The sequence below is a fragment of the Artemia franciscana genome, chromosome 6 (genome assembly GCF_032884065.1).
Source record: "Artemia franciscana chromosome 6, ASM3288406v1, whole genome shotgun sequence".
NCBI lineage: Eukaryota > Metazoa > Arthropoda > Branchiopoda > Anostraca > Artemiidae > Artemia > Artemia franciscana.
The window spans coordinates 34,014,240-34,039,855 of NC_088868.1; the positions used below are offsets into that span (position 1 = coordinate 34,014,240).

The 25,616-nt window shown below is 35.7% G+C and overlaps 1 protein-coding gene across 1 annotated transcript in view; it reads right to left on the reverse strand.

The window, feature by feature from the left end:
• Nucleotides 1-738: 738 nt before the first annotated feature.
• The window catches only part of LOC136028343 (pre-miRNA 5'-monophosphate methyltransferase-like), a 31,667-nt gene continuing 6,789 nt past the window's right edge, over nucleotides 739-25,616 (reverse strand). The window contains exons 2-3 of the mRNA XM_065706128.1: nucleotides 18,811-19,004; nucleotides 739-2,809 (exon numbers count right to left, since the gene is read on the reverse strand). Of these exons, the coding sequence (XP_065562200.1) occupies nucleotides 2,273-2,809; nucleotides 18,811-18,981 (708 nt within the window). The 5' untranslated portion in view covers nucleotides 18,982-19,004 and the 3' untranslated portion in view covers nucleotides 739-2,272. The remainder of the gene's footprint in view (nucleotides 2,810-18,810; nucleotides 19,005-25,616) is intronic.

Genomic DNA, 25,616 nt, shown 5'->3' on the forward strand with positions numbered 1-25,616 from the left:
CGCGTAGGGCATCAAAGTTACGTTCCAGTAGCTGGGACGTTTTTACGGGGGGCAGGTAACGAGCCTGTCACCCAGCCTCGCTGCAGTAGGGACCGATCCCTGGACCTCGTATCGACAAGAACACCTTTAATCCGCTGTGCTGCTACAATGTCATTATGAATAATATACAAGGTCATTATGAATAATGTAAAAGAAATTTATAAATGAAGGAATCAGTACTTATTGAAATACCTAATAATGTTTATTGTAGTAAGAAATACCTTTATTATATTTGGGAAACTTTATAATGTTCATGTCACAAAACTTGTCTTTTTCACTTGAAAATGAAATTACTAATATATTTAGAGGTAGTATTAGTTTTGGTTGTAGCATTAACTGCAGCCCATTCATAGTAACAAAGTAAATACAGGCCATAGTAACCGAAATATATAAAACCTGTTTCGAAAAACTTGTATAGTAAGGAAAACTCTTCATTTAAATGGGATTCAGGAATGACTCAGCTGGGCTGCACTTTACTCTTTATTAGTTGCAGTTACTGCTGCAACCAGGATAAGAAATTCATTCTTTAGTCTCCAAATTTACCCAGTTTCCAGATATCTATCAATTTATGTACGGTAGCTTAAATCTAGCTTTCACACTTGTTTTTTTATAGAATCAAACACAGCCACATTTGTATAAAAGCAGTGAAATTTAATAGCCAAAGTGTTCACAAGACTTTCTTGAGGAAATACAAGATAATCAGGGGCAATTTTTATTAAATTTCTCATAAAATTTTTCATAAGAAGTCAAATGAACAGGCCAGAATATACATTTTCCACTTTGAAACTACCACTTTACATAGATCAGATCCAGCTTCCAAAATTGTTTTACTCATAACATACGACACATAATTTCAAATCTTTAGTTCGTAAAATTTTTCGCCAGAAGCACTTTCACGGATTTCCTAACATGGCACACAGCCGAGCCTGGTGGTAAGACTTTCTAGCCGGAGTTGCATTTTATCTCTTATAAAAAAAAAAATTACAAGCCTATAGCACAGGTCAACAGGTCATCAGCATTAAGCTGTTTTTGACAATAGTCTAAAAACTCGACCCCAAGGCCATATCCCCGGGGGATTACGGGCTTGAGACCTCCCCCCCCTGGAATTTCCATCTGAATAATTTTTTATACTTTTTGAAACTTCTACTAGAGGGAAATCAAACCCCCACCAGGGCCATTTTTCAAGTCCAATTCACTCTTTAAAATGTCAAGATTTTACTATTTATCACATAATTTTTTACTTAATTGACCAGCGTTGTTATGAGTGAGCGATTATTACTCAAGTCATATACTGTTCTACCCAACAGTTCCACGCAGTGCCTCAAAGATGGAAAAAAAATCTTTCGATCACTCGTTTAAATGTTTTCGGTAAAGCACTGTACAACTTAAAGGTTAAGAATAAAGGGTAAGGTGGGGGGAGATTTATAGGTTGTTAACGATATCGTATAAACATTTATTTCATTTAAAGAACGCTATCTCGATAATTTACGTGAATCCAAAGTGTTGTAATAAATTAAAGAAGTAGGTTGTAGTTTCGCTCAACGCATTTTCCTGAAAAGTTTCAAGAAAAATGTGTATCCATAGATATCTAGGACAAAGGTCGTTTTCATGCGGAAACGTTGATATCCAAAAAAAAATAGAAATAAATAATAACTTTCTTACGGAAATACTGTGCTTATTCTACTGTAACAAGAGACGCTTTTGGCCAAATTTTCTCATAAAGAATCGCATTTTTCACACATCAAAATGTTTCTTTTTCACTAGGAAAATCACATTTTACATGGCTTAGACATGACTTCTAGAGCTCTTCTGCTGGTAGCATAAATCACAACCACAATTGTGAATTTACATGAGGTGACATTCTATGCTCAAAGCATTCATAAGATTTTCTTACAGAAATACAGGATAATGTAGGAACAATTTTCATTTAATTTCTAATAAAAATTTCATATCACGAATCACATCTCTTGCAGATCAAAATCTGTTTATTTCATTCAGAGGCTCACACTTTATATAGCTCAAATCCAACTTCCAAATTTTTTTTCGCTAATAGCATCTACCAGATCACTTCGTATCTTTAGTTCGTAAAATTTTCCCTATGTAGGGACAATTCTAGAACTGTTGGGCTGGTGGTATCAGCCGTAGCCACACTTCAGTGTATGAGGTGGCATTCCTTACTCAAAGTGTTTATCAGGCTTTGTTACTTTATTCAATTTCTCATAAACATTTCTCATCAGGGATAACGTTTCTCACAAACCAAAATCTGTCTTTTCCACTCAGAAACTCCAACTTCATGTAGCTCAAATCCAGCTTCTGAAATTATTTTGCCAATGACATCTACCACATCACTTCGTATCTTTAATTGGCTAAATTTATCATCAAAAATATTTTTTGCTAATTTTCTAACACGACGCACTGCCTGTCGGTAAGATTTCCAAGCCTGCGGCTCAATCACTAAATTGTTTGTCATTCCACATAAATATTTTATTGTATTCAAAAGAACATCATCTCCATAGTTAATGTGAATCCAAAGTGTTGTAGAAAAACAAAAAATCAGGTCAAAGTTTAGCTTACCCCATTTCCCCAGGAAATTGGTAATTTCTTTTTGATCTTCTACGTTGGTTATGTCAAGGGTTTTAAAGGTAAGAGCTGGCTCGAATGAAAAATTTTCAATGCTTCTTTGAATTAAAACAGAGTCAATATCCAAACACAGGAAGACACAATTTTTTCCTAAGGATTTGAGACGCTCACACAAGGCGAATGATAGCTCCTAAAAAAGAAAAGTTTACATGTTGCAAAATTCATCAAACTGTAAAATGATTTTAAACGAGATATGCATCACCTTCTCGAATCCAAATATTTGCTGTTGCTTTGGGAGTTGAACCCATGAATCTTTAATAGCTACCCAAAGCTTTTACTCGTAGACCATTCAGCCACCAGAAAATCTTTTCATTTAGATTTATTGTAAACTTTACCAGATATTAGACATCGCAGACGTTAACAAATCCACATATTTTGCACTGAGAAGCTAGTTCACTAACATTGTTGGTCACCATTGAAATATATATATATATATATATATATATATATATATATATATATATATATATATATATATATATATATATATCTCGTTTATACGTTATATCTCGTTTACAGTATAGAGAGTGGTGCGGCATGTGAGTGCTTGAAGATTAAAAACAATACGTTGGCTCTCATTCCACATAAAATCTAACGCTTGCGGGGAGAATATTTCAATGCTGTGGAATAATTACGCTCCATGAAGAGCGTTTGTAGGCTATTCTAGGTCAATTGTTTGCGGAAAAAGTTTTTTTTAAATTAATTACAGCCCCAAAAAAGAGCGTGAGGCGGTCGAAAAAAAGCCAACTTATTACACTTCTGGGTTCTAGAATAGTAGCCATATCTTACTCACAAAAGGTATCGATATTCAATTTCAATAGGGAAAAGTTTTTCCCTGGGAAAACACGAAAACACATTGAATCGATCCAAAAAAGATCCCTGCGAAAAATTTTCAAAGAAACTAAGGTCCCATGCTTTCTCCTTCTAAAAAAACACAGGTTGGAAGCACTTGAGCATAGGAGTTACCCCTCCATTTTGAGAAAAATGAAATAGCGAACCCTCGCACGGAAAGGCATTCCCCACTCGGACACCACCTGCCACTGACTGTTCCTGAACCCGTTCCTCTCTTCCTCCCCATTCGTTGCTTTGCCTCCAGATTTGAAAAAAAAAACCGTCACTACATTCCTTTTTATTATTTGGTACTAGTGATACCAAAGTTTTACCTTACTGAAGTGAGGAAACCTATACTAAAAAGTGCTTGAAATTAATTGGGTGCTAAAAACATTTCGACTGATTGCGGCCGCATTTTTAAATGAGAGCAGAGTGACGTAAATCCTGTGCGAATCAGATCACTTCGGAGATCCTCTAGATCTTCCTGTCGGTTTTGTTTGTTAATTATGGCTTTTTTCTTTCTGTTTCTTCCCTTTTTTGTTCTGTATTCAGTTTTTTCGTCTTTTTTTATTTTGTTCATTTTTGTGTTTTTGTCATTCTTTTCTAAGTTGAAATTCAATTTTAATTACCTTCGTGATTTTGAATGGTATTTAATCTTTAGCCAGATTTATGAATAGTCCTTTTCGTATTGAGGACCATTTGGAGGCCCAACTTGGTTGCAATGATTTGCCTGTTGCAAATTCCAAACCTCTCTGTGAGAGATTGTATATTCGACTGTCTGAAATAGAAAGAAACAATTCGCTTTGCCTTTGGTCTCGGAATTGCCATCTAACTACTGGATATTTTGATTTTCTCTAGTTGATTCAAGAATCTTCTTCTAAATTTGATGTTGAAGGGATTTGTGAAACATTTTTAAATTCTAACCTATCTCTCTCGGCTTATTTTTTTTCCAGGTTATGATTTTGAAGTAAGGAACTGAACATCTTCGAACCGTGGTGGATTGGGATTTTTTATAATAAAGAATTTAAGGTATGTAATTAGAGATGATTTGGGGGTTTGGATTGAAGGTAAGATAGAAAGTTCTTCTCTTGAAATAGAAGGTAAAAAAAGAAGATGTTGATTAGTATGGTGTATAAGCCAACCAGTCCTCGTCTGGATGAGTTTATTGATGGTTTGGATGAGCTGCTTTGATTAATTTCTTCTACAGGTTTGGATTTTATATGTATGAGTGATTTTAACTATTATCTTTTAAATCTTACATGTGATAATTTTGATTTCTTAAATTTTATGCTTTCGAATGATCTTTATCCCTTAGCTTGTGTTCCAACTCGTATATCAAGTCACTCTGATATTCTGATTCAATGTGTTTTCGTTACTTCTACTTATTTGAGTCATAGTTGCGGAGATGTGGTTTGCACCAAGGTTCAGACCACCTCCTAGTTGTAACTCTTAACTTGTCTAGTTATGAATAGGTTTATACAAGGTCAAAGAAAGTAATGGTGCATGTTCTTAGAAAAGAAAATCTATATAAATTTGCCAAGGAACGGAGCTACCTCAGTTGGGATACTATGTTGGACATAACTGATGATTCTTCACTTGTTTACAATAAAGTCATATCTATTTTGTAGCTAACTTATGATAAAATGAGTCCCTTGGAAGCTGTTAGACAGAAGAAGGATGAATCACGAAAGCCGTGGATAACTGACCAAAATCATAAGTGAGAGAAATAAAAGAAATCTGCTAAATGAACAAGCTCTGAATGTTCGGAATCCGAGGGATTTCGAGGAGTTTAGAAAGGTACCAAACAGAGAAAGCTTTCTGCGACACCAAGCTAAAAAGAGGTATTTTAGTGAAAAGTTCAGTAAGCACAAGGGTGATACTAAAGTAACATGGCAAGTTATCAACGAATTCATGGGAAGAAAAAATTGCAGCCATTCTCCTTGCATTGGCATTAATGGCACGTCTGTAAGTAACAAAGTTGTCGTCGTCAATCATTTCGGTCAGTTTTGTTCAAAAATAGGATCTTCAGTTCATGATAGTGCAAGAGATGATTCATAATCTCTTCCTTTGGATGAATTTGTGAATGATGTAGGAGAAAGACTGGAGTTATGGTTTGAAAAATGTACAAGTGATGAGGTTATAAAAAATGTTGAGAATATTAAATCGAATTCTGCTGATATTGATGCTGTACATTTAAGGACATTTAAAGCCACAATGATTTATCTACTTCCTTCCCTCCTTCACATCCTGAAAACAGGAACCTTTCCAAAATGCCTTGAAACAGGCTAAAGTAATATCTTTGTTCAAAAGAGGTTCGAAGTCAGATATGGACAATTGAAGACCAATCTCAATGAAATTCTCCAAGATACTTGAGAAAGTGGTCCATCACCGCCTTTACGACCATCTTACGTAGCATGGCCTATTAAGTGAGACACATTTTAGTTTTCGGAGAGGCCACTTTACTAGTAATGCTGCTATTCACCTTGTTCATTTCGTGAGGAAAATGTTTGGAAAAGGGCGAAACTCCCCTTACGGTTTTCTTTGATTTTAAAAAGCTTTTAAAAAGCGAATTGTCTGGAAAAGGGCGAAACTCCCCTTACAGTAGTATTTGATTTTAAAAAGCTTTCGATACGAGAGATTTTAGTGTTTTATTGTAAAGATCAGAATGTATACGTAGAAAAGGATTATGCTTAAAATGCTGCGAAAGTTATTTGAATAGTAGGTTTATTAATGTTGTGACTGATGATATCGCTTCTGCCCCGTTTCGTGTACCTTGTGGGTTCCCAATTTTGTTGCGAAGGAGCCAGTTTAACAAGTGCACGAGACGCGACACCTTGGGTTCTACCAACATTACAATCTTTAATGGAAACGACGTAGCGATATTTTTGCAACGAGAATTGCACGAGGATTCGGCATTTTAAGAATTTTTTACCACCACAAATTTTATTGCTTTTATTTATTTGTTTATTAATGCATTAAACGGTAAGCAATAATGCTTGTCGCTATAGACACAAAACAAGAAATAAGCTAATTAGCAACACCAGCAACACTTATGAATGTCAGAAGAGGATATGCTTGAAAAAAACTTATATCCAAAACTCAAAATTCCTAAACTCAAACAAAAACTCATAACCAAAAGATCAACTTATAACTGAACATCAAAAACTCCCAAATAGAAAGGTGCTTTCACTAAAGAACGTTTAAATATCTGCACATTTCCAGCTTCCACGACTTCAACGGGTAGATATTCCAAGGTGAAACGACCCTACTAGAAGATGAACATTGCCCTATTTTCTTATTTGACTTTGGGGGGTAAAATTCTAGTTAATTGACTTCTTGCTATCTCGGAAAGGGTTTAGGCTAGGAAAATGAAACTTTCAGGGATGGGTCTACAGGCTAAAGTATGTCCCAGGAATGTGTTTTAAAGTACCCACCTTCACTCCTTCTCCCTCTAGAGGGCCCTGAAATTTGCCTACATGACAGGTCTATACCTATTGAAATTTTGACAAAACAACATTTTACCTTAATTTTCAGTTACTAGTTGCTTTTTCTCTGCCTTTAGTTCTGAAAATGCAATTCCTGTTATTTGAGTAGATTTTTGAGCCATATCAATGTTTTTTGTTTTTTTTTAATTTAAGAAATGTATTTGCATATCTTAAAAACCTTATAAAACGGAATTGAGCAAAGTTATGAAACTGAAAACAATTATGTTGTACTTCAATTAAACAGAAGATCTATTTTGCAAGGTTTCATTTTTATAACACACATATTTTTAAAGGTCATCAAAGGTCAGGGCCCTCTAGAGGGAGAAGGAGTGGAGGTAGTTACTTCAAAATACCTTCCCGGGACATACTTTAGTCTGTAGATTCATCCCTGAAAGTTTCGTTTTTCTAACCTAAACCCTTTCTGAGATAGCAAGAAGTCAATTAATTAGAATTTTACCATTTTGGGGGCTACAGTTTGTAATGGTGTTGGCGGGTTGGGTGATAGTGACTGTATTTGAAAAATGAATCAAAATCTAAGTCATCTATACCTTTGATAATACGGAACACGTTGATAAGGCCACTACGAAGCCGTTGGAAATCTAATGACAGAATACCAAGCCTAGAGAATCGCTATTTGTAGGGAAGATGGTGAAGGTAAGGAATCATCTTTGACGCCCTTCCTTGTACCTTTTCTACGCAAAGCTCATCCATTACAGTTAATGAGAACCAGACGGAAGTGTTATACTCGAGAAGTGGGCGAGCAAGAAACTTGTAAAGCAAAAGGAAATTTCGAAAATTGAATTTTTTGAAACTTCTCTTCAAAGACGATAGACGGTTGTTCGCATTTCTCACGATTGCTGAAACATGCTTATCAAATTTTAGCTGGGTATCGAAATGGATACCAAAGTCTCGCACCATTTCTTCGGAAAGGACATTTGTACAAGACAAAAGATACGTGTAATTGGGAGGTATCTTGTGACCATAATGTAAAACAACACACTTAGACAGGTTTATAAACATGGAATAGGACTCACACCACTGAGTCAGGGAATGCAGGTCCTCTTGCATAAGTTGTACATCTGTTAGATCGTTTATGGGTAAGTAGACTTTGCGTCGTCGGCAAACAACTTTAAAAATGAGTGATGGATAGAAGAGGGTAAATCATTCACAAATAAACAGAATAAAACAGGTCCTAGACAACTGGTCTGGAGTATCCCTATTACTTCAATCGGAGATAATATCACCTCCCCAATAACTACCTGTTGAGTACGCTCCTTTAGATAATCATCAATGTATGAAACTGTTCTTGGCCCTAGGTTATACATAGCATATTTACGAAGAAATAAGGGTATCGAAACCTTATCAAAGACTATTATTATCGAAGAACTTCTGAATTCGCTCTACAAATCAATTTTTCCTTCACTCGACAAAATATAGATGTGACTGAAATAGGCCGAGAATTTATAAAGCCTGATTTGGAACACTTTTTATGAAGGGATTTTACTAATGCATTCTTCCAGTCAAAGGACACAACCCATGTGCAAGAGATAAATTAAATATAAAAGTAAGTGGCTCTGCAATTTCCTCAGCTATTTTTTAAGTCACTTCATTTACAAATCCACTCCGGTGATCAAATCTGGTGATTTTGATGTGTTTAATTTTTCAAGAATACTAAACACCTCAATTACTGAAAAATCCAAATGATTAAAGGGTTGAGTAGTTTCAGGTAGTGTTATCAGTATTTCAAAATGTGAGGATATTGGTTTTGGCTTAACAAAACAGAAGCAAAAGTCTCATTAAAAATGTGGGCCTTTCCAAAATCTTTATCAAATAGTCATTGTGTAGTTGATAGTGCGAATGTTGATATAAACTGTTAGATTCAGTTTATTCTATTTACGTACTTCCAAAATTTTTTGGTGATGTAGTGCTAGATTGAATAATACGCGTCTCTAGCTCTTCACGATTGGCTCTAAGAAACTTAGTAACCCTATTCCTTGCTCTTGTGTATGCAGACCATTTATCATTATTTTGCAGTTGGCTTTGTGACTGTTGTGGCTTATTTTTGTTATTACGTAATTCAATATGAGACCACCAAAGATTGTTTTTTTTTTTCACGAATTACTTGGAGTACTTAACGTGGAAGCTTAGGCTTTCCTCTATTGTCAGAGCATTTACCCACCAATGGAACAAATTTCTCCCTACAATTCTTTAAAAATTCTTTCAGAAATTCAAAAGCTGAATCTGGAGACAACCGACCAGTTTTTAGCTCATGCATAATATTAAGAGACGAAACAAAATTTTTCATAGATTCATAATCTGCATTAAAATAATCATACCTCAAAGTGTCAACCCCCTCTCTCTGAACATTGGTATTCATATAAATCTCAAGAACAACATGATCACTTTTATCTAAAGGAGCTCTAAAATCTAGGTTCAAAACATCATCTACAGATTTAGGTCTAAAATAGATGGTGCAGCATGCTTTCTTGCTCGAGTTGGCACATCAATATGCTAATACGAGTAAATATTATCCAGTCTAACTAAAAACTGCTGTTTATAAGACAGACCTGGCTGACTTGTACTATGGACACACCAATCTATGCACGGTAAGTTAAAGTCACCCAAAATAAGAAATTTAGAACAACACTTTGCAAGACGAGAAAGGCACGCAAGAGTATTAGCATTGTTAATAGGGCTTGTGAGACTGGATGTTGGATTCCGACAAAAAACAGCGATACGCATATAATTACTTTGAAAAGGTAGATTGATATCAAAACAAACGCATTCTGACACTGAATCTACTAATGGATCAATTACGACAGGAAACTTTATAGATTCATGAATGTAAACACAGATCCCCTTTTAGGTGATTTGTTAAATACTAAACTATAACGTTGTAACTGCTGAGCAAAAATAGATGGATCACTAAAATGCTTCGATAAAACTTCCGTAACAGCGACTACGTGTGGCTTCCGTTCATTAACAAACTCACTAAACTCTACCCATTTGGAGGAGAGACAACCTGTTTGAGTGTAAAGCGCCAAAAGTGGATCACTCCGACATTTTGAATTCGGCTTGGGAACGAAAAGACCGCTGTTCTTGAACTGATTCCGGCTCACTCCTGCGAGTCTTAATCCTCCAACCAACCTCACCAGCATCAATACCTTCCCTTTGTTGTTGTTTCAAAGCATCATACTTCTTTTTCAACGCCAACTCAGCATCACTCCTGTCATGCACAATCCGAAAATACGTTGTGTTATTTTTTATTGTTGTACGTTGTGTTTATTGAAAATACGTTGTGTTGTGTTAATTATTGTTGTGTTATTGTATCTTTGCCGTCATGTTTATCTTTGTATTGTAGTGTGTTATTATTTTATCTTTGTCTAGGCCTAGTTTTTCGAGCTTGTCTCCCCATGGGCCTATGTCATTTATATATATATATATATGTATGTGCGATTAATAAATAAATGAACTTGAACGGAATCTTCTCCTTAAGCACAGCTTCTATGTTGGTATAAAGAAGGCGGCTGAATCAAGGTCTATTGGTGACTTAAATATCAACTTAACTGGTCTATTTCTGTTAGCCTGCTTCCGACCCAACCGTACCAAAAAAGAACATTTAACGGAACAGCTCTGCATTATTTCATTATTAATAAACTGTAGATCAGGTTCATTCTGGAGTTTTTGACTTACCATCCCTTTTCTTCTAATCCGAACAATATAAGGTTTTTCTACTTTTGTATTGTATCACAGAACTTGCGTTGCACTGCTTGAGTAGAATATGTAGAGGCTTTTACTTGGGTGCTCAAGGGATCTTCACATAGACTTTCCTTCACTTTTCAAACTTCCTGCATAACCGCAACTTTTACTTCGCCTTTTGAGCATTTATCCGCAACTTTCGCTTCTAATTTCGACGTTTTTTCATCAACTGGTTTCAGTAGTGCTTAAAATTTGGTTTCCAGCTCATTTTGCAAATGTATTCTGAATTTAGCGAAAGATTCAATTACAATCTTCCTAATAACCTCAGGAGTAATATCCTGATCTTTTTGTTTGCAAACGAGACCAGCTTCAGAAGGGGATTTTTCCTCACTTGAGAGTTCTTTCCCAAAACGTCTTTTTAAACTTGCTTTTATTAGGGGCTGTGGTTTGCTTCTTACTTAGTTGTTGACACAGCTACAAACCATGTTACTCTTTTGACTGTAGTTTCTTCCTGTTTTCAATCGTGAATATGCATTGCTGTGAAACGAGCAAAATACTTGATTGTTTGTTTTTATTCATTTTCTCCCTATTGGATGTTGGCCTCTTCTTTTTCAAGGTTTATTCCTTTGGTTAAGAGTAAGAAAAGTATTAGAAAAATAAATACGGCTAATACTTTCAGTTAGGCTATTGTAATAAATGTTATGCTTTTGCTGGGTAACATTAGATGGCGTTGATTGATATTTTCTTCTAAGAGATGAATTTGATTTTCCTCCGGTTTTCCGTACCTTCTCATACAGTTTGTCACTGTTCAATTAAAATTAAAATGATGCTTTCCCTTGCATAATGAGTTTACTATCCAATGAAGCTGTTCTTAGGGCTTTTGGGTCACCAATTAGAGGAGAGGACCCCCATAGATTTGTATGTATTGATTTCATGTATGCTTATTTCAAAAAGAACTGAAAAAATCCTTGCCTTCCTCCTAATTTCCCGTGAGTTGACACCCCAGTAGGGCTTAAACCCCACCTTTGTCATTATCAACCGATTGATTATCGAACGATTGTAAAGAAAAATTTGATTTTCTTTCAAATTGCTCTAGTGTTAGAGCCTTTGCTCTTGTACAGCTAATATTGAAAATTAAAACTTTAATATACAGGTCAGGATTTGCTGGAGTAGTAGCCTTCTTCATAAATATGGAGATATGGACAAATATTGATCCATGTTGATCAGGATGAGCGTGATTATGACCATCTCCCCCTATCCCTCACTGTTACCCTTAATGCTACTGCTGAAAAGAACCTTCGTCCTAATTCTAAAAAATGGATTTCTAAAAGAGAATGGAACAAAGCTGACTGGCCTCTATATTTTTCCACACCTGTTAGCCTTCTATCAACGATTAAAGTCCCTTTTAATATGTTGTGTACAAGTGTTGGGTCCCCACAAGCCAGAATTCAGCTTAATATTTATTATAGCCACACTGTATCGTGCTTAAAGAGGTCTGAAGAGGTAGCTGTTCCCCTATGTCGCTTTCGAGCACAAACAAGAAGTTCAATTTGGAAGAATGACCCAGAGCTCAAAACAATAAAAAATCGGGCTAAATTGTGGCTAAAAATTTGGATAACTTGCGGCCGCCCTTTAAGGGGTAATGTTTTCGATATTAAACAAAGAACAAAGCTTGATTTTAAACACTATCTTCGAAAAATTAGGTATAATGGTGCCAAATTTCCTAAGACTCTTAGCCAGTGGAAAAAAGTGATTAATGTCGCGAAGTTCGATAGATCGCCTGCGGCCGACCGAATCCCTAATGTATCATGGATCAATCATTATAGTAACATTTTCGATACAGTGATATATGCGGTTCATTTTCGTTTTGCCAAGTTCTGTTCTAGCCTATTGCCTAAGAAAATCATTCAAGGTCAAGGTCATGTACCTCCCGTTTGTGTTGACCGTGTCAAAAGAAGTGTAGAGAGACTTAAATAGAAATCTTATGATATAGATGGCATCAGTGCTTTTCACCTCAATACCGAATCGGAGGAATTAGTTTATCACTTGCAGTTACTTTTTCAGATGTGTTTATGCTCTTGTTTAGTCCCTGATTCTTTTTTAGTTGGTAACATTACGTCAATTTTGAAACGTGGTAAGGATCCAACTAGTTGCGCTTCGTATAGGCCTATTACGGTTGCTTGTACTTTAAGTAAAGTATTTGAATATGTTTTGCTCCCTGATCTCCTGTCTAATGTAGATTATATGTCTAATCAGTTTGGCTTCAAGCCGTATATAGGATGCCAACATGCTCATCGTGCTATAGTTTCGCTATTACTTGAAGCACATAAAAATGGTTTTGAAGTTCATTTTTGTGCACTCGATGTTACAAAAGCTTTTGATTCAATATGCCATAGCCAACTTTGGTATTCTTTAATCCAACTTGGTGCAAATGTGTCTATTATATCTACTCTTCGTTTTTGGTATGCTAATTCATATATTAGACTCAAGTCAGGTGACACCTACGATGGTAATCTCCCCATCCGTTCTGGTCTTAGGCAAGGAGGAGTCTGATTTCCTTATCTTTTTAATGCTTGTCTTTAAACTGTTTGCCACGTATTAATCCATTATGTTTTTTAGTCCTAACTAATCTTTCGTATATTGCATATGCAGATGATTTACTTTTGATCAACCGCACTAAATCTAGCCTAATTAAGTCGACCCAGCTTGTTTCTAAGCCTTTTGAGGAAGTCGGCCTCAAACTTCATACTGAAAAATGTGAATATTTAGTTTTTAATGCTAAGCATCAAAGTAGTGATCTTGATTGTGGTTATTTTTCAGTTAAGCTTGTTTCTTCGATTTAGTGGCTTGGTTTCTCGATTTTGTTTCTTCGAGTTAGTGTATTTGTTCATCTTTATCGGCTTTTCGATCCTGTGGACTTAATGATATTAAAAGTAAACTTAAAATTGGGTACGCGAAAATTGTCCCGAACCGAGGCAGATTTTCATGACAGGCTTTATTCTATATATTGCGATCATTCTATATTGTTTCTGGCCGGTTTGCGCCCGTTTTTTAATAATCAAAATTTTCAAGGTATAAGAGTAATAAAGGTATAAATTTTCAAGGTATTTTCGTTATTGTAAATATCTATTGGATCTGCCACGATCTTATAGAAATCAGAAGATTATCTGAAAGTTTTGTGCCACTGATATTATTTTTCTTTATAAAAAAAATCTATGCTAGATTAGGTGCTGAGGCCTGTCAACGCTTGGATCCTTACCACCCTTTGATTAGACTGTATTATTGTATTGTTTGTGTTATTCTGTTTTTCTTTCCTTAATGTCTTTACTCCGCTTAAATTGTCAAAACAAGTGGGTAACAATAAATTATTATTATTAATTATTAATATCTGCTAGTGTTTTGCTCTTTAATGTTAGAAAGTGGAGATTTTAATTGCTGACGAAAGTTGATTAATACTTCACTTTATCTGCTGAAGTCTCTTCTCGTACTCTTTTAAAATAGATGTTCAAAGATGCCTTATCATATTCTAGGATAGAGACCTACTGCCTCAAAATAAGAATTCCTAATAAAGGAAAAAAGCTGCAGTTCGCTTTTCTAAGTTACCCAATAGGTTAATTACTGGTTGACTATCCCATGATGCTATCCTTGGGGCTTAAACTTCACCTTAGGCAACCATATGCACAGGCCAAAATATGATGAACAGCTCTAGTAAAAGATGAATTACAAAATTTATAGCAACGAGTGGTACATCTAATTCGAAAAAACGTAGGAGGAGGCCAAAATATATCATTAAAAAACTAAGGGTTGCACTTTTGTTGTTTTCTTTCGACTGAAAATAGCAAAAAGGGAAATTTTACAACATTGATACCAAAAAATGGTATTTTTCAAAATTCAGCGAGCAAGCACATCTGCCCTCAAATTGGGGCGACCGATAGCAGTCTCTATAGGGTAAAGTCCTGAATGTGAACTTGAGAGAATTGAACAGACCATGAAAAGCATACTTGCAGGAGTTGAAGGTATGAGTTAATACTCCAAAAAGCCAAGTGCCTTTGATCTTTGAAAATTGGGTTGTAAAAAAATAGATATTAAAAATAAATGTTGTAAATTCAACTTTAATCGAAATCATAGACGTTCCTCATTGGCAAGACGTAAAATCTAAAAAACAAACAAATCTCAAAATTAAAAAAAAAAAGTAAAGTAAAATAAAATTTACAAAAATGGTTTTAGTCTGTTCAGACTTGACATATGGCACTTAGTGTCATTGCCTTGACATTTCAAGGTTTATAGGCCTTTTCTTGTTATTTCCTATATTTTCATACAATTCACCTAATTTTCAAAAAAAAATAGTTGTAAAAAAATGGTAGCAATGAATATCCTCATTTCTTTGCAAGTAGCTCAGACTGAATAATTTCCAGATGAAGTAATTTTTTTTGCTATAAATTAGGCTTTTTTGGTGCAACGAGTTACCCTATCGAATCTAATTTGGAGAAAAAAATAACGCCTGACAATGCTCATGATCTCAATCCTCTTACTGTGCCTCCCATGAATGGCCGCCTCTCCCACTAAAGACTGTTCTATTAGAGACCATAGTGATAAAAAAAACCACCCACTCTACTACTGAAAGATTCTGTCTGCCGTAAGAAAGAACTTGATAAGACAGGGTGTGCAAATATTCGTTATGTTAAAGCGACTAAGGCTAGTGTTATGGTATCGGTACCATGTCAAGATGCATCGAAGCTCAGTTGTGATCTAAAGGTTAATTTTCCTGAAAGCATAATAACTTCCAAGCCTCGGCGATGTTTTGGAATTATCAGAAGTGTTGACATTGATTTTGATGTTAGTGCCTACACATCGGACTTTCCGGGTATAACCGAGTTTAATCGGCTGGCAAAATCGCAAACTCTAAGAGTTATTTTTCAGATTGAAGAATACCTGCACTTTTACATCACACATGGTATCAAATTGGGTTATGAGCTTTTCCGAGTAGAACGTGATCGTATTCAGCCTATGCGTTGTATTACATGTCAAAGTTTTAACCAGGGTCAAAATCAATATAAATCTGAATGTTTCAAATGTGCCCAATGTAGCGGTAATCGCATTTCGACTAAAGACTCCCCGTGTCAAGCGCCAGTTAAATGTGCCAGTTGTGGCTCGAATGATTATCCAGTTTACAGCTTTAGGTGTCCGATTTTAAAGAAATTTTGTAAATGAATGTATTACTTCGTGTTACGTCCTTTAATTCAAGTGGTGTGTTAGGGAAATTACCTGTACTTCATGGTTTTTTGAATGAAAAACCATCGTTATTATGTCTTCAAGAACACACCTCCTTAATCATTCGTTGAATCTGCTTTCTAGTTTGTCTACTCAGCATGATATTTTTGCTGTTCCCGCTAGGGCGACTGGTGGGCGTCCCCCCGGTGGTTTAGCTACTATGTTACCCAAGTCTTTTAATGCAATTATTCTAGCAATTGATGCAAATTTTTTTAGCTTGTAGTTTTTCAAACGTAGTTTTAATTAATTGTTACTTTCCAACTGATTACCATGATGATATTTCTTTTGATGCGTTTACTCAATGCTGTTTTAATCTTAGTCGTTTTGTCTCTAGATTACAGTCGAATTTGCATACGTATATTTTAGGTGATTTTAACCGTGATCCAAACATAGCGAATGAACGGGATATAATTTTATCGTCTTGTCTTCCAAATTTTTCTGTTTTAAAGAAGTCCCAGGATTTTACTTATATTCAATGGAGTGGTAGTACAACTAATATTGATCATGTTTTTTTCTTCTAACCCAAATGATCCTTTGCCTGTGGTTATTGCAATCAAAGATTTTCCCGTTAGTGACCACATGCCGCTTCAGTTCCTTTTACCCCCTTTGCCTTCTCGTCCTTTCGCAGTTCGTGTTTCAGGTAATAAGCTTCCTAAATTTTTTGATCGGATCGGATAATCCTTTTTTGGTAAATTCTAATAAGGCGGCAAAACAAGCGTATTGGGAATGGCGGGCGCTTGGTAAACCTAGAGACTCACATCCAGCTTTTTTGCTAATGAAAAAGAGAAAGACCAAAATTCCAAGCGGAGCTCCGCCAAGTATCTTCAAACATTGATAAGGACAAAGGCAAGAATCTCCTTTGGAAAGTTTTCCGAGGCAATAGGCGGACTAACATGCCTGATACTAATTCCACACCATCGCTAAAAGAGTGGGAAAATCACTTTTCTAAGTTGTCGACTTCGCACGATTCTAACAGTGTTGTGTTGCAATTAGATGAAAGGTTGAAGAATTTTTCAACTGATTACAGGATATCTGAGGATATGTTATGTAAAGCTATCAAAACGTTAAAGTCGGATAAGGATCATGATGGCGTATTTTCCAATCACTTCAAACTTGCTCCTTCTTCTTTTCTTATTACTCTACTGGCATTTTACAATCTATTGCTTACTACTGGTTTAGTACCATCGCCATTCTATATTGGCATAGTTACGCCTATTCCTAAGAACGGGAAGAAAGACTTGTCATCTTGCAGTTACTGGAGGCCAATTACTAAGGGTTCTATGATTGGGAAAGTGTTTGATTTGTGTTTGAAGGATCTTCTTGGAATTCTCGACATTGGTTCTAATCATGTTGGTTTCAAGAGAGGTTTGGGATGTGACCACGTCCATGCATCTTTCAGCAAAGTTATTGAAGAAGCGAGAATCTCTGGTCAACCGGTATATGCCCTCTTGGTTGACATCAAAGGGGACTTTGATAACATTTCTCAAACATCTGCACTGCTCGCTTTAATCCATGCTGGATTGCCCCTAGCTGTCATTCGAGTCCTTCGCTCTTGGAATTCTGGATTAAAGATCCGTATTTGTCCGCGTTCGTCTTTATCTCAGTCCAACTTAATTCAAATGGGTAGAGGAATTAGACAAGGAGGAATTATTTCTCCTTATATATTCAATTCATGTTTAGCTACTGCCCTTAATTCTCTTTCCAGCTCTTTTGTTTCATTATCTCAAAATCTGTCTTACATTGCATATGCTGATGACATTATCCTTCTAAGCCGCTCCAAGTCTAGTCTTGTTTCTAATTTTAATATTTTAATTAATTGTTTAGAAGGTTTTGGGCCTTTCTATCAGTTTTGAAAAATGTCAATTTTTGGTTGTAAATTGTTTAGGAAAATGTCAGTGCGACTCTCGATTGCGGCAATAGTGTTATTTTCCAGTCGTCACCAATAGTCACTTATTTGGGATTACCTTATGCTGCTTCGAAAAGAGATTTTAAACCAGTCCTGGTTCAGCATGTTCAGATGAAACTACGCAAGGCATTTGGTCTTTTAATTCGTTTTCGGGGTCTTTACGTCGAGACGTCCTTGGTCGTATGTATAGCGCTGTTGCTCTGCCTCACGTATTGTTCCCATCCCTCCTCTTCCATAATTTCAGACCTTCTGATCTTTCGCCCATCAAAGTTTCTCATTTTAAATTTTGCAAACTTTTACTTGTTTTCCCCCTTTCTTTTAGCAACACAGAGATTGTTTTAAAGCTTAAAGTGAAGGATCCTGTAGTCTGTATAAAGAAAAAATATGAAACATTTGAAGACAAGGCGAAAATTATCCTTTTAGGCCACAATTTATTTCCATTTTTTAGTAACAGTTCTGGCTCTTGATGATTTACAGGCGAAATTATTTAGCAAGTGTTTTTGTATCTTTTTTTTCTCTTTTTAAGTGTTTGATCAATATTTGATATTTTTTATTGTAAGCGTTATCATTTGTTTTTTCTTTATATTTATATTGTAGCTTAATCCTCATTTTTTGAGGGAAATAAAGAAAATTAATAAATAAATAAATATTTACGAATGTATATAACTGTTTAATCTACATCGAAATCCATTATTCTTGTTATATGTCACAAAAATTTTAAGTTAAACATAAGTATTCCTTCAACAACTGTAACTTTGTTACTTTTTTTGTTCTACAAGTTTGCATAAAGGTGAATAATAACTACCCTAATAATGAATAAATCCTCCCCTCCTCAAAACATAACTGCTTTGTGGGCCCCTAGCATGTGTGGTATATAAATTACACTTGTACCTAATTAGCACCAAAAACAGTAGCCCATTGTTAAAGAATTTAACATACCCCTGAATTACACCCTACATCTAGGCAGCAGACATTTTCTGGCAATCTTTTGGACAAGTTAGTCCAAAATTCATCTGACAATGCTGTCATTCTATTACTGGCTGGGTTGAATTGATAATAGTTAATGAAATTGCCGTATTGAGCAGCACCTGGTTCAGATTTCTCGATCATGGTATATTTGTCTTCACTTTAACCTGTAAATAAGAACTGGTATATATAATCATTGGAACTGTTTTAAATAATGGAAAGAAATCACAGGGACAGGCACTTCAACAGTATATTGGGAATTCCCAGCACGGAAATGCCCCTCTAAAAGGATTCTTAAGGAACGTTTAGTTAAGAATTAAACATTAAAGGTTTTTTTTCCTTTTCCCTCTGTGGAGTTGATGTCACATGAGTTTTTTTTTCATGATATATGAAGGTCTTTTTTGCACTTGACTCCCAGGGCTTAGGCATGGTCCTTTTTTTTAATCTTTTATGTTGTTTGACGATTGATCCTTTTTTGGTTGTTTTTTTATCCCCCTTGTATCCCTGGCCATGGATACTTTCGAGGAGGAATAAGAGTATTGTCTTTCTTGATTGTTTTATTGTTGAATAAAACTCGGAACTCATTAGTGCATGGGCAATCAAAATATTACGTAGAAAAACTATCAAACTATCAACTTGGTACTAAATCTTACAATATATATTTTTTATCTCACATTCTCTTAAAGTACCAAGGACGAAAAATTGAATAATTTTCTACTCCTTGGACCCATTTTGAGTATATTTATACCTGAAAACTATAATTCTGCAATATTTTTCTTTTGGTTGTTACAAAATTATGTTTTTGGGGCAGTATATAACTTTTGTCAGTAGTGTCAAACAGTAAAAATAAATAAGCACAGCTAATTTAGTTAAATCTGATCATAACTCCACCTCAAGATGGTTGTTTGATTCCCTTCTGACAGTCCTAAGCCTGGAAAAGAAGGAGGGATGGGCATTGGCATAGCAAGCTATCCCCATAAAATAAAGCCCGCTAAAAAAACGTCAACAATAGGCCACGGATCCTCGATCTGATTACAACTCATGTAAGCCCCCAGAAAAAAATTTTTGAACGCGAACAAAGCATTAGATTGGCATATGGAATGTCAAAACCATGTCATTGGTGTCAAAAACCAAACAAGTCCTCCATAAATTCGTGAAGTTTGAACTTGACATAGTCGACAGCTCAAAAGCAAGATGGAAAGGCTGCGACAAGAAGGAAACCAAAGCTGACCGCGATATTTAATTGTATACAGCGGAAAAACTGAGAGTCGCGTTGCCGAAGTTGCAGCAGCAATATTAGGGTATTACACCTATTAGGGTATTACACCAGGGTATTACAATATTAGGCTATGAACACCCTATGCCCATGGAAACTGGTCAATAAACGAATTTTGTACTTAAGATATACTTCTTATACGCTAAATTGTCTTTGATTGTGCACTCTGCACCCACAATGATAAAGATGACACCATTAAAGATGAGTTCTATGATGACCTTCAGTCAGTGATAAATTTGATCTTCTCCACAACGTCACCTGTGTTGCAGGAAACGTGTTGCAAAAGTTGGCCAAGACAGATCCTACTGACCTGGAGTGACAGAACATCACAGACTTGGTAGTATAAACGAAAATATTGGTCGACTTTTCTGCTTTGCCATGCTGAACGATTTGCGAATTGGTGATATACTCTTTCAACAAAAAAACATACACAAATACACTTGGAAATACACGGATAGAACCATCAAAAATCAAATCGAGCATTGACCAATTCACAAGAGGTGGCGGACGAGCTTAAAAGATGTTTGAAATTTAAGAGGTGCTGACATGGGTTGAGATCACGAACTGGTAGCCACTGCACTGAAACTGAAGTTAAATAATCAGAAACAGAAGACGTGCATACAGTAGTTTTGATATAGCAAAATAAGTGACAAGGAAGTCCAATCTTTGTTTTATATAAAACTTTCTATTAAAATTGAAGCCCTCGATGACATCCCAAAAGACGTTGAGGAAGCCTGAGAGACGACTTGCAAAAACTACACGGATTACAGCTAAAGAAACCCGGTTAAGCAACAGCGGGTGTCTGCAAAGACCTGGGATCTCATAGCAAATTACAAGAAACTGATCAGGGGCGGAAGATCTAGAGTGAAACCTTGGGGGGGGGCAATGTGACAAGGGCACCAATAATTGACCAAATTGACAAACTTTTAATTAAAATTCTATGACTTCTAGGGGGTCTTTCCCCCTTTTTTCGAAAATCAAACAATTTTTATCAGGTTCGTATCTTTGGATGGGTAAGTATATATTTGGAATCAGTATAATAAGCCAATTCTTTTGATATTTCTATTGGTATCAAAATTCTGTTTTTTAAAGCTCGGTTACTATTGCGCCGGGTAGCTCCTTACTTACAGTTCGTTACCACGAACTGTTTAAATATCCATCAAAATCCAAAAAGAGATCCTTGAAACATTAATAGTTTTTTCTTTGCTACCAAAAGTAATGTATTCATAAAACCTTACAGTTTCCTGAAATGTAATTAAACCAATACAAAAGGTTTTTCAACTAGAGCAGTTTTAAAACTTAAAATAAATATAAATTACTCTTTATATAAGGGGGACTGCGCCCTTCTCAACACTTTGTTCATTAAACAAAAGTTTTTCAGAGCTTTCAAAAAATCTTAAAATGCCAAACTCCACAGTAAAGAGTAGGGAGCTAAGGAGCAGACAGCCCCCTTCATAAAAAAATATTCTCTTCAAATAGGTTCCAAATTTGTTCCGTGCTTTCAGTTGAAAAGTTCTTTTTTTTATTTAATTTCACATTGTTTTCCAAATCATATCCATGCCTAACCAAGATATAATTTGTGGTACCGGTTCCTTAAATTCCTGGTTAATTGCTTTTAAAATGTGTAAATAAATAATCGTACGTTCATTAGTATCGCCCTACGTTTAAACTTGCAATTTCAATTTTGGATAAAATTTGAATATCCTTAAAAAATTGACGATCAATAGTAATTTTGGCGAAAAGTCCTTGTTATTATTACTACTAAAGAATTACGTGTGGATAAAAAGGAATATCATTGTTTGTATGGATGGAAATTCTGTGAGACTTTTGATCTTCTACATAACTGAAGTCATCACAACCTCTGCGATAAATACATTACATACATTCATTTAAATACATTGAAGTACTTCATATAAATAGAAAAATATTACTATTTAACATTGCTGAAAACTAAGTTCCTAGCAGTATTTGCCACCCCAAATAAATTTCCTGGCGGGGCTGATGATGACCTGTCTTGCCTTTTCCACCTATGTGCCTTTAGATATGGGAATGTATAATTTAGCTGAATAGAGAAACACTTTAATTGATTCCTACTCCCCCCTACCTCTTTTAAAATTTACAGCACCAAACCGCCTGAGGCAAACACGGCTTCGCACGCTCATTCTCCAACATAATCTATTCAAGGCCTCCCTCTTTACACCCTCCCAGGAAGTTCACATTCCTTTAAATCTTTATTTATGACATCCTCCCAACCCAGACAAGGGTGACCTGCTTTCCGTGTAGCCCCAGACGGTTGGCCAAAAAGGGCAATCTGTCATCCTTCATCCGCAGAACGTGGCCTAGCTATCTCAACCTTTCTTTCATTATAGCCCGAGAAAGCGGGATTGAACCATATTTTTCGTACAGCCTATTGTTTGAAATACGGTCAGTCAGCCGAGTGCCCAAAACAATCCGTAAGCAATTTCTCTAGAAAACATCTAGTAAATTTTCATCTGCTTTTTGAAGCGACCATGCTTAAGAGCCATATTTGACCACTGTCATCACTACAGCTTCCAATATTCTAATCTTGGTTTGCAGACTTATCTTTCTATTGTTCCAAACTTTTTTTAACTGTGAAAAAACACCCTGAGCCTTAGCTATTCTACTTTTAACATCTTCACTGCTCCCACCATCTTTACTAATAATACTACCAAGTTAAGTGAAGCTGTCCACCTTATCAATCTTTTGTTACCCAACGTCACCTTTTCATCTTCACTTATTCGTAGCCTAAGGGACAGACTTCTTCACATTAATTTTCAACCCTATTCTAGCACCATGAACTCGCAAAACCTTTAAAAATTCATTCATTTTGCTCACACTTTCATCTAATATGCTTAAATCATCAGCATAATCTAAGTCCAGGAGCGTTTTCCTCCCCATTTGATTCCGTGATCTCCAATTGCCTTTCCTGTGCTCCTTAAAACGAATTCCATCAAAATGATCCATATAAAGGGGGATAGAGCACAACCCTGCTTAACTCCTGATTTAATACAAAACCAGTTGCTAACCTCATTTCCTACCTTAACCGCAGCAGTATTATTCTTGTACATAGCACAAATCACTTTAAGGTATTTTCTGGTATACCATATAAGTATAAACCTTTGCTAACGCTCTTCTATCAACAGAATCGAAAGCTTGCTCATAATCGATAAAACTGAGGACCAAAGGTGTTTGACAACGAAGGGACTTCTCAATTATTAACCTAAGAGTGAAAACTTGGTCGACACATCCTCTACCTTTTCTGAAACCGCACTGTTCTTCCCTTAAAACTTTGTCTACAGCATCTCTCAGTCTAAAAAGCATCATATTACTCAGTAATTTGCTACCTACAGAGACCAGACTAATGCCTCGATAATTATGACACTCACTCTTGTCACCTTTCTTATACAGTGGTTTAATTAAGGTTTTCCAAAAATCATTAGGTACTTCCCCTTTTTCAAAAATCTTGTTCATAATCTTCAGTAGCTTATTCCTAACCTCAGAGCCACCATATTTAAGAAACTCATTTATCACACTATCAGCAACTGGCTTATTATTTTTAATTTTTTTAGTACTGTTGCTAATTCTTCCTCACTAAACAAATCTTCCTTCACATCCAAGGTATCACAAACTTTTCATTTTCATCTATATCTTTTCCTGCAACTGTATCTCAGTTTAGCACATTCTCAAAATGTTCCACCCATCTTTCTTTAACTATTTCCTTATCACTAATTGTGGCCCCATTTCTATCTTTAACTGGGACTAGTCCGGATTGACAACTCACTTTCAATTTATTAACATGCCAGTATAATATTTTACTATTATGCCGTCTAGTTGCATCTTCCAGATCCTCAGCAATTCTATCCATGGCCTCCACTTAACATCTCCTTAGTTCATATTTTAATGCTTTCTCCACTTTCTTTACATTCCTTTTGTTTTCATACAACCTATCACTCAGATAATTCTTGTACAAAACCCTTCTACTCTCTATTAAACCTAAAGCTTTTTCACTAATATTCCTAGTTGCAGTCTTAGCACTCTTCCTTAAGTCACCATCAGCAACTTCACAAATTGTTTTTCTAAAACTCTTCCATCCATCTTCTGCATTGTCAAATTTTAAACTCTCAAGTTTAGTATTCAACTGTTCCATGAAGTTTTTCTCAAATTTTCATCCTGGAGTCTACCAACATTATAACTTTCCAGGAGGTAGTTACCCTTCCAAAATTTCAGCTTTAAATTAACCTTAGACAATACTAGATGGTGATCTTTACTTTTAACATCAATAACAACACTCCTATACACCCTAGTATCTTGTATTGTTCCTGCCAGTCTTCGGTTTACAATAACATAATCAATAAGGTTTGCTGTCTTACCATCACGGGAATACCATGTCAACTTATGGGCCATTTTGTGACCAAACACTGTATTGGTTATAACTAGGTTGTTATACCTACAAAATAGCAAAAGTCTATAGCCATTACTGTTTTCTTTTCCTAGACCAAATTTACCTAGGCTAGAATACCATCTATCCCTATTTCTACCAACCTGGGCTTTAAAATCTCCTAGCAAAAACGCCATATTTCTACCTGGTACCCTGTCTATTTGCTCCTGTAACTGTAAGTAAAATTCATCTGAGTCACTAGTATCTCCATCAGTTGGTTCAACAGGGGCATATACTACTATAACTGATACCCTGAACTTTTTAGTCATAAAATGAGCAATTAGTATTATATTATTAATACCTTCCCAGCCTAAACAAGACTTGGCAGCTTCCTTATTCATCATGAGCCCTACTCCCTGTATATGTACCCCATCATTCCTGCCTGATTAAACAAATTCTATGTCACCTAATTTCATGCTTCCTACCCCTGGGATATGAGTTTCTGAAACTCCTAATAAATCCAGTTCAAACCACCTGGATTTGTCAGTCAAAATGTCAATGCGATAATCAGTTTTTAACGTTGTAACATTCCAAGTTCCAATTTTTATGTTCTTTAAATCTTTGAAATTATTTTGGCCTCAGGAAAAGCAATGATCCCGGATACCAGTGCAGAACAGGGACCAACATATCTTCTCAAGTCTAAACTGAAGCACTTAAGCCTGCTTAGAACCTGACAACAAGAAGTCCCTGGGACTTAAAACGGTAAAAACGGTAAAGTTTGAAAATAGCAGCTCTTCAGAAGGGAACATGCTAGAGTAAAAATAGATACATTTTCAGATCACCAATCTAATGTTTATTTTCACTGTTTTATTTGTGTTCTTGACAATTCATCCCCAGCCCCCCTCCCACCTCTAATAGTCTCATATAGCCTTAAGGTATGTAGAAATAGCTAACATAATATTTGATGAAAACCTGATTCTAAAACAGATAAAAATGGGAAAAACAAAGAAATATAATTTGTTGATACTTGCTGTTGTATATCATAAAGTTAGAGATACACAATTTTTAGGTTAGTTTTTTTTTGAATAGTCTGGTGCTATATGA